A 9,636-nucleotide genomic window follows, 5' to 3' on the forward strand; every position below is an offset into this window, starting at 1 on the left:
GGGGGGGGGGGGGCACACATGGGTTATTTCAAGATGGGGAGGACCAGAGTCCTGCACGCAACGGTGTGGATTTTGAAGAAAACCTTGAGGAGCAGGGTGCGGTCAAGACCTTAGAGAAGGAAGGGGACAGAGCTGACCCCTGGAGATGACAATGGGCTTCATCAATTATGCAGAGAGAAGGAAAGAGTGGGGTTAGTGCCTTGCAGGGAGAAGGAGACTGGTGTTAAGGCGAAGAGCGGCTTTAATCAGTTGGGTAGAGGAGGAAGGAGGGCCTGGGTAGCTTGAGTTTTAATCAGGGATGCAGAGAAAAGTGGGGGCCCAGGCTCCGACTGCAGACAGGATCCTAGACCTTGGGGTGAGCTGGGGGCCAACACAGCCCCTCAGCCACTCCCCTTCCTCCACAGGGCTGGGAGGCGGGGTCTGGGCTTGGGAAGGCTCAACTTTAACCTGAAGTGCAGAGCAGAGAGGTGGGCCCGAGTCTGCCGCAGACAGTGCCCTGAACCTTGGGGTGGGTTGGGGTCAGCGCTGTCTCTCTCTGCCCCGCCCCCTCCTCGTTTCTCCGCAGTGGTTTAAGAGGCCAGAGGCCGCCGCACAGCGCATGCCCGGTGCTTCCCCGCCCCCTCCGAGACGGGTGCGCGGCGCAGGCTGCGGCACCGCAGTGGGGGCGGGCCGGCCGGGCCGGGGGGCGGGGCGCGCCCTCGGCCAGCACCTCGGCCAGCTCCCCCGCCGCAGTGCGCAGCCGCCGCGGCTGAGAGCGGTCTTAACCCCTCCCGGGCCGGAGTAGAGCAAGCAGGACGCAGCCGCAGTGCCGCCGCTTCGGAACGGAAGGCCTCGGGCCAGGAGTTTAACTCCTTCCCTCCCAAAGCAAGGAAGGAAAGGTGGGCACCCGCTGCAGTGCGCAGCTGTAGAGGCTGGACAGCGTCGGGACTAGTTTAACCCCTTGCCCCCAGGTGGTTCAAAAGCAGAAGGGGCAGGAGGGCCAGGAGTCCCTGTAAGAAGGAAAGGAAAAATTACGGGGAGGGGAGCGAGGATAAGGTGGGGCCGTACTCTCCACGTTGCATTGGCCTCTGCTCCCAACTCTGTCAAACTCTCTCACTTGTAGGCTGGAAAGTACTTGGCAATCCGACACTCAAAAACCATTTGTGGAGTAAGTGAGTGACAACCTCCCCCCCGCCCCGTAACTGTCCCGGACCCCTGGTCTCACCTCAGCACCCTTCAATGGGGTCACGAGAGAAGGGCGCCCCAGGCCATGGGGGAGGAGGCCACTCAGAGGCCGAGGGGGCAATTAGGGCCAAGTCCCTTCGGAACCTCCTCCTCCCCACCTCCCCCCACCCAGCCCCAAATCTCGCCAACTCAGCGCTTCCCGGGACCAAACTTTATGCGGTGCCTCTAGGTTCCCCCCCCCCTTTGCTCCCTCCCCTGGCGCGAATGCGGCACTGCGGCTCCGCGTCCTTCCCGGCCCAGGACACGGCACGGTGGGGGGAGGGAGCGGACCGGTTCCTCCGGGTGTTTGGGTCCCCGGGAGGCTAGGAGGGGGCCCCGGAGTTGTTCCTGTTTCCCCTCCTTTCTGATCCCCCCCCATTTTGAGCTGTTCCCCTCTCTTCCAACACAGGGAGGAAGTTAGTAGGAGGACGAGGTTCAAGGGAGAACAAAGGGGGAGGGTAACTATTTAGCCTAGGAAGTTAGATATGGTTGAAGGAAGTTTCTTGGGGAAGAAGAAGGGAGCTTGGGAAAAATCTGGCATTTCAAGGGAGATAAGGCTAGAGTGTGGGCTCTCTGGTTCACTTTGGGGTAGGGGAGCAGAGGGGCCCAGTCCTGGGGTTTGGATGGGGGGGTAGGGAGCTTGGGGAAAGGGGCGTGAGCAAGGCTGGGGTAGGGGCCAGTGGAAAGATACCAAGGCAGAGTGGAAAGAATTGGGAGCTATTCTGAGAAGGAAGTTTTGGGACAGATAAGGGGGGGGGGGGGGGAGTCCCAAAGATTGAAGTTCAGTAAAGTTCTGGAACAGGAGGAAAAGTCAACTGATTGACTTGGAAAAGGACCGGGAGGCTCTGGTTGGGGGATCCCAGAGATAAAGAGTGGGAAGGGAGAAGAAGCTGGGAGAATCTGTGGATGAAGAAGAAGGCATATGGGAGCTTCTGGAGAGGAAAGACATATTATGGGGGCTCAAGACTCTTCTGGAGACACTGAGGAGGAGTGTGAAAGGCTTGGGGGAAGTCTGGAGCTTTATAGGGAAAGTCCTTGGGATGGGAGTTGGCGTGGAGGATGCAGGAAGAGATTTGCACACAGAGATACACAGGAGACTGGAAAGGGTCCCAGGAGGGAAGGCTCCCCAAGACTCCGTGTTGCAGTAGGGGGAGGGGGAAAGTGTGCTAGCCAGAACAAGTGGTTTGGGGATTCACAGGGGTCCAGGAGGCTCTGAGATTGAGGCAGAGTCTTCTAAGACTCTGAGAACAGAAGTGGGGTTCAAAAATAGCCAGAAGACTCAAACTTGGAGAGAGGGGGAGGTGTGGGGAGAGGGGCATAGGGAGAAAGAATCAGGGAGGTGTTGGGAGAATTTGAGGGACTGAGGGTTGGAAAAGGGGCTTCAGAGGAGCTGCAGGGGGCAGGGAAAGTCGGGGGCAGTGTTCACAGGGTCTGGGATGCTGAAGGTTAAGAAGGGAGGTCTTCTGAGGGTCTGGGGATGGTCCAAGAAACTGAGGGCTGCAGAGGGGTTCTCTAGGGGTCTGAAGGGTGACCAAGAGAGGCGAAAAGTATTTACAGGGGCTCAGAAGACTCGGGGCTGGAGGAAGTTCTTCTGAGGGTCTCAGATGAGTCTAGGAAAGGAGGTAGTGAGGTTGTTCAGAGAAGCCCAGGAGATTCACAGTGGGGTCAGAAGTTTCTAAGAGTCCCGGGTAGCCTAGGGAAGCCGGGTGGGGTTTGGAGGGATATGGGGGATTCTGAAGGTTGCGGAAGCGTCTTCCGAAAATCTGGGGATGGCAGGGAGAGGGGGGTGTGTTCAGAAAAGTACAGGAGACTCGGGGTTGGAGAAAGAGGCTTCTCTAGAAGAGCCTGGGAGGCCCAGAGACCAGGAAGACCAGGAGGGGCTGGGACGGCCCAAGGGATTCTGAAGGTTAGGATGCGGCACTCCTAAAGGGCTGGGATCTCCAGGAAAGAGGGGAGGGATGGGGGCTCCGAGAGCGCGCTCACCCTGGCGGCCCGCGACGAGTAGGGGTCCTCGAAGAGCGCCCACACGCGGGGCTGCCAGCGGCGCCACCACGTGCCGCCTGCGCCGCCCGCGCCCCCTGGCGGCCCCCCGGCGCCGCCGCCCGCGTCCTGGAAGCAGAGGCGCTTGAGCTCGCCGCCCGCGCCGTCCAAGCCGCCGCCGCCCGCACCCGCCTCGTCGTCCAGGCCCGCGTCGTGGGCGCCAGCGGCGTTGGTGGCGTTGGCTGCGCCCGCTGGGTCCGGAGCCTCGAAGGAGTCGAGCGCCTCTTCGGCGTCGCGGTGCTGTCGGTAGGTCATCCAGCAGCAGGCCTCCACGTCGGTCTCGTCGATGCCCCAGAAGCCGAGCTCCTCCTCGAAAAGCGGCCCGCACACGTCGGCCGGACAGTGCAGCTTGCCTGTGCGGTAGTAGTTGAGCACGTAGGCGAAGACTCCCGGGTGTCGGTCAAAGAAGAACTCGTCGGCGCCAGGATCGTAGTCGAAGCGCGCCGCCGCCTCGGGCTCCGTCAGGCCGGCCAGCCGCGTCCCCGGCAGGGTGCGCAGCGTCGAGCGGTACGTCTCATGGCGCACGCCGCCCACGTTGATCACGATCTTGCCGCTGTCGCCACCGCCGCCGCCGTGCCGCCCCATGGCCGCCGCCGGCAGCCCGGGGCATGGCTCGGCGCGCCGGCCCCCGGGCCCGCGAGGTGCCGGGGGGCCCGCCGAGGACGCGGCGGGGCCGGGCTGCGCAGACTGCTGCTGCTGCAGCGGCGGCGGGGTCGGCGGCGGGGGCAGCGGCGGCGGGGACTCGGGCGGCTGCGGCGGTGGCGCCGGCTGCTGCTTGCTGGCCCCCTGGCGCCCGCGGAAGGACGAGACGCAGACTGAGCTCAGCATTGGACGGGGGGCGGGGCGGGAGGGGCGGGCCGTAGGGGGCGGGGCCGCAGGGGGAGAGGCAGACAGGATTGGGTGGAGGAGGCGACGAGTGGAGAGGGCGGGGCCTCAGTGGGGGAGGAACAGAACTGATTGGTCTGGGGGAGGTAGGGCGGGGCTGAGTCAGGGAGAAGGTCGGGGACTCCGCACAGCCTAGCTGGACGGGGCGGGGCTGCAGGTGAAGCACACCGATTGGATCTTTCCGAGAGAAGGGGCGGGAGAGCGAGGTGTTGAGGGGGCGGGACCGGCAACTAACGCTGCCGAGCTGGGCAGCACTGGGAAAACGGAGGAGGTGGGACTAGATAGAGATCTGATTGAACTGAAAAAAGGAGCGGGTGCGGCGGAGGAAGGGGACACGTCCAAACTATTTAAAGACTTCTGACTGGCATGGGGGAAACGGTCCTGATTGGACAGAGAAAGGACCTAAAGAGCTGGCAAGCAGGACCCGGTGGGGAGGGGCGGATGGAGACAGCCTGCTTAGGCCCCTAACTTCGCTTTGTCGCGGCAGGGCGGATCTTAAGAAGAGGCAGGGCCTGAGAAAGTTAGAAACAGTCCTAATTGGGCTGGGAGAGTGAGGGGGCGAGACTGAACGAGGGGCGGGAACTGGAAATGGAGAGTGCCGAGTACTTTCGCGCGAATGGCACTAGGCTGGACTGAACGGAGGAATAGGGACTGAGACCCAGTGAGGAGGAGTGTACATAAACGAGGCCTGGAAACCTGAGAACGTCTGGTCTCTTAGTCCTGGTTAGGACTAAGAAAGGGGGCGAAGTAAGGGAGGGGAAGGGCCGGGGCTCCAAGCTTGGACTGGTTAGACAGGGCTGGGCCTGGAGAATAAGTGTCAGGATGGATGGAACGGGACTGAGGAAGGTGGGTGGGGTCTACGAATGGTAGAAAGCCTCTTGAAGGCGCTGTGGGAAGGCAAGACTAAGGGAGGAGCCGGGTTCTAAGAGGCTTGAAAGCAACCAGGCTAGACGGGGGAGGGGCAGGGTTGGGAGTAGAGAACGAATAATGGGTACGCTGCGGGAAAGGTGAGGCCTACAGGGTACAAAGCTACTGGGCTGGTTGGAAGGGTGGGACCTGGAAGGAGTCTTGGGGCTCAGAACACCTGGGAGAGAGTCATAAGAGTCAGTGGGGCTTTAGAAGGCGATATAAGAACTTCCAACTGATGATGAAAAGGGGACCAAGTCTACACAGCAGCGGACTGCAGACTGGAGAACCAAGGGATGGATGAGGACTGGTGAAGACGGAGCCTTAAGGGCGGCGGGGGGGGGGGTAGAAACCTAAGCACTGGGAAGGCTAGGCTAGGCTGAGGAAATAAGCCGGGCCAATGAGAAATGGGGCGGGGCTAGGCGTCCGAGAGTCCTGGCGGAAAGGGAGAGAAAGAGGTTTGGGCCGGGGGTAGCTGGGGGGGCGTGTCCGGCCCCGCCCCCTTGGCTGGCCAGACGCCAGGTAGTAGGGCGCAGGCGCTGGGGCGGGGCCAGCGGCTGCTGCCCGGGCTGCGGCGGGAGGAGGCGGTGCCTGCGGGAGCGAAGGGGGCGGGTCAGGGGCTGCGGGCTTGCTCCCGCCGCACTATCCCTGGCCCGCCGCCTCCCTCTGCAGGTGCAGCGGCTGGTTCGTATCGTCTACCCACCCACCCCCGCTCCCGTTTCTGTCTCTCCATGTCTTTCTCTCCCGTTTCTCTGAGTGTTTGTCCCCTCGTCTCTGCCCTCACCACTCTGAGACTCTGGCCCCTCTTATTCTAAGTCTCTACCCTCCCTCTGGGTCTCTGTCCCATTGTTCTTTGAATCTATCCCCCTCCTTCTGAGTCTTTGCCCCCATTCTCACCCCCAGCTGTGTCTCTGTCCCCCCACCCCCAGTCTCCTTCTCCTGGTCTCTGTACCTTTTTCTCAGGGATTTGCCTTTGTCTCTGGGCCTCTGTCCCCTCCCAGTCTCTGTCCCTCCTCTTTGTGTCTCTGTCCTCCACTCCCCCCACCCTGCCTCGCCAGTCTGCCCCCTCTCTGGGTCGCTGTCCCCCTTGCTCTAGGCCCCTGTCTCCCTCTCCCTGGATCTCTGTCCCCTCCAGCCCTCTGTCCCTCTTCTTTGTGTCTCTCTCCTCCACTCCCCTCTCCCAATCTGTATGCCCCACCCCCGTCTCTGCCCATTCATCTGCGTTTCTATCCCCCTTGCTCTTGTTCTCTGACAATCTCCCTCCCAGTGTCTTTTTCCCATCCTCCCACTTTCCCTCCTCTGTAAGTGCCTTTTCTCTTTCTGCCCTTTCTGTTTCTTTCTGTCCCCCTATTCTGGTCTCTATCCTCACTCCCTGTGTCTTTCCTCTCTATCCTCTTTCCCCTTCTGAGTCTCTGTCCCCACTTCCTTCGGACTTTGTCCCGCTGTCCTTTGGTCCCTGACCCCCCCATCACCCCCTCTAACCCCTATCCTGGCCAGGACTCGAGGCTGCGTCACTGCGGAGAGAGTTGCAGAAGTGGGGCCTGTCCTGCAGACCAGGGAGGTAGCTTCCCTCACCCCCCAGACCCTAGGCTTCCCCACTGCCCCCGATTCAGTCTCCTTAATCCAGTATCCTTGGGCAGTCCTGAAGCCCCCGATGGGACCCAGGAAGGCAGAGAAAAGACATCGGAGCTTCCTACTCCTCTCTGCCCTGAATTCTGGTGTATCCCCAGGCAGAAGCAGTGACTCTTGAGGTGAGGGACTGGACTTAGCTTAGCTTGGGTTGAGTGAGGTTTCTGAGCAAGTTGGGAGTGGGGGTGGTGGCTGGAGCAGGGGTTGGGAAGGCCCTAGGGATGGGAGTAGGGGCTAGAATAAGGACCTAAACCAGCCATGCTCCCTTATATCCTCTCCCCTCCCCCCCCAACTCTACTTTTTTCTTCTGCTTTTGACAGCACCCAGGCATGGGATCAAGTTACCAAATCAGCGTTTTTGCAGAGGTCAGAAGGTGTGGGAGAAGGTGCGAAGGCGAGGGAGGGGGCTGCCATAGGGGAGAATATGGGGTGAGACTCCAGATTAGAGACCATAGGAGCAGGGAGGAGGCCCCGGGGCAAGGAGTAACAGGACAGTCCAGACTCCATCAGGCCTGGGAAAACTGAATGCCATCACACCCTCATGGCCCTCCCCAGGCCCCACCAGGTTATGTGGGGGGATTTGTGAGCCTGGATTCTGTACCCATGGGGTAGGCTTCTGGAGGCATAATGTAGGCTCCGGTTATGGGACACCCAGCCCTGCAAACAGACCAGAGGGAAGTGGACTCGATTTTTGGCGACAGACACCAGTAGGGTGTAGGCCAATGTCTGTCCTCGTCTTCAGACCTTTCTCATCCCTCCTCCTTCCCAATCTATCCTTTCCCTGCTCCTCCAGGCACAAAATTCCTGTAAGCTCCAAACTCCCACCTCCGTCACCCTCGGAGCCCTCTCCTAACTTCCCCTCCCCCATTCTCCAAGGCCCTGGAATTGGGAAACGGTCTCCTGCTTCCCGATTTCTAGGACCCCAGCCTCGTTCTTCCGCCCCCATTCCTATCAATTCTAAATCCAGGAAGGAAGGTCTCCCGAACACTAACGCTGAAAATATGGAGACTCTCTGCCTACGATCCTTGGTCCCCCAGACCCTCCAAGAACCTTGGCCCCCAAACCTTGTTATTAAGGAAGAATCTCTCCGCTGTAATTTTTGAGTCCTCATCTCCCGGGTCTCCCACCTCCAAAACTGGGATTTGGGCCGTCTTACCGCCCCCGGACCCTGTGCCTTCTCCCCTCCCCCGTACTCACCCCAAGTCGAGGCGGGGCGGGGATGGGGGAATCCGGGGCTGGCGTTGGGGGAGGGGTGACCCAGCCCCGGCAGCTCAGGGCAGCAAGAGGCTGCGGAGGGGGGGGAATGACATCATCGCCGGAGGAGGGACAGCACAGCTCCCCCCAACCCGGGGGCTTCAAGCCCCGCCTTTATGGCGGACCCTGGGGTCTCAGACTCCCAGGGGAGATAGGAAGAACAGGAGATGAAGTCTGCGGGAATCGTATCCCCACCCCTTAAAACAAGGGTTGGAAAGCCCTTTACGATTCAGCCACCACCCCCCACTGCCACCTGTCGCTGCCGTCGCGACCTGTCGCCTCCCACGCATGTTGTGGCTGCGCCCGCCCCCGGCAAGAGGAGAACACGGCCAGGCATACGAGGTCCGTGATGCTCCGCGGTGCCGGGCGCCTTTGTCTATAGGCGGCATAGGCGAAGGGCTTCATGGGATTCGTAGTACAAGACCCCCGCACAGGCGTGAGTCCTGCGCTGGAGAAAAGGAGTGATACCTTTCTTCTTCCTTTCTTCCTCAGCTCCAGAGAGCTGAACACTAATTTTTCTCTCCAAAAAATCGTGTGCTTAAAATTTAAAAAAAGGGGGGGGGGGGACCAGGTCGGGTCAATGTAAATAATGGATTTTTATTGAGCAGCTGGGCCTCGGCTACCACTCGGTGCGCATGCGCCTAACCACGGCGCCAACCGGAGAACTGCGCCCGCGCGGGCGCACCCCTTCATGGTCGGCCTGCCTGAGAACGCGCGCGCGCCAGCCCCACTCGGGCACCGCCTCTTAGGTTCCCGCGATCGAAGACGGCCACGTAGGTCCGCAAGAAGACATCGCCGAGAATCCAGAGGGGCCCTACAGGCGGAGGCATGTCCAGGGCCTGGAACCCAGACAAGCAGAGGCGGACACCACCCCGAGCAATCTGCAGGGCGACAAGGGGCCACTGGGTGTCACGCGCACCGAACCTTCTCTTCTCCGGGAGCCAGAGCTTTGACCCCGCCCACTATCCCGGGCACCAGAAGTGTCTCTGTGGCCCCTCCTCGGTCCTAGTGATGTCTCATTCCCAGCGCCATCCTCTCAAATCCCACCTTATTACCTCTCTCTGACATGTGACTGCCACCTACCTGGATGACATAGTCCTGGGCTGTAAGGTTAAACCAGACCCCACCAAGGAAGAAGGAGATTGGAGGAAGCGTTGGAATTTTCGAGCACTGGATGAGGTACTGAAGGACAAGAAGAACAGGGGAGTTGAGGGATTCCTGCTCTGCTTAAAATAGGTACTCAGGAACTTGTGTGGTAAAGCCCTGCTGCCTTCTCTAGCCTTACCGGCTCTTCCTTTTGGCTCCTTTTTGATCAAACCTTCTTTTCCTCCACCTACTTGTGGATCAAAAACTGCTGGCCCGTGAGGCACACCGAGCCCACAGGTGTATTGAAGTTGTCTCACAGTGTCAAAAATGTTTTAAACATGATTTACCAACTGTACACCACGGTGGGACAGGTTGTATACTTGGCGTCTGCTGCTGTGCAACCTTAGACAAGTTACTTAACCTCTCTGTGCCTCAGTTTCCAATTTGAAGGTGTAGTTGATAGGAATATTTCAGAGATGTGTGAGAAATAAATGAGTTAGTCTGGAAGAATGTCTGACACATAGTAAGAGTGTTATTATTCATGAACCGGGAGGCTTCAAATAATGTTTTCAGCTTTCTCCAACAAACTAGATCTGGCTTTCCCTACATGGAAACACTTGGCTGGAGCTGAGTG

The 9,636-nt window shown here is 59.9% G+C and overlaps 1 protein-coding gene and 1 long non-coding RNA gene across 6 annotated transcripts in view; both read right to left on the minus strand.

Moving 5' to 3' along the window:
* Window positions 1-4,071, minus strand: part of KCNC3 (potassium voltage-gated channel subfamily C member 3) — a 14,243-nt gene extending 10,172 nt beyond the window's left edge. For all 4 annotated transcript variants that reach the window (XR_005835802.1, XR_005835801.1, XM_040634344.1 and 1 more), the window contains exon 1: window positions 3,187-4,071. Coding sequence is in view for 2 of the 4 variants with exons in the window: in XM_040634344.1 (XP_040490278.1) it covers window positions 3,187-4,071 (885 nt within the window). In the remaining 2 variants the exon portion in view is untranslated. The remainder of the gene's footprint in view (window positions 1-3,186) is intronic.
* A 1,155-nt stretch (window positions 4,072-5,226) lies between these two features.
* LOC121103523 lies at window positions 5,227-9,159 on the minus strand. Of its 2 annotated transcripts, none has more exons than XR_005835804.1 (3): window positions 9,000-9,159; window positions 7,860-8,797; window positions 5,227-5,625 (listed from the first exon to the last, which is right to left on the minus strand). It is a non-coding gene; the product is annotated as an uncharacterized LOC121103523 (long non-coding RNA). The 2 variants fall into 2 exon arrangements; XR_005835803.1 differs by having other exon boundaries at window positions 5,227-7,319.
* Between the last annotated feature and the right edge of the window lie 477 nt (window positions 9,160-9,636).

This window comes from Ursus maritimus, unplaced genomic scaffold, assembly GCF_017311325.1.
Source record: "Ursus maritimus isolate PB19 unplaced genomic scaffold, ASM1731132v1 scaffold_19, whole genome shotgun sequence".
In the NCBI taxonomy this organism is placed as follows: domain Eukaryota; kingdom Metazoa; phylum Chordata; class Mammalia; order Carnivora; family Ursidae; genus Ursus; species Ursus maritimus.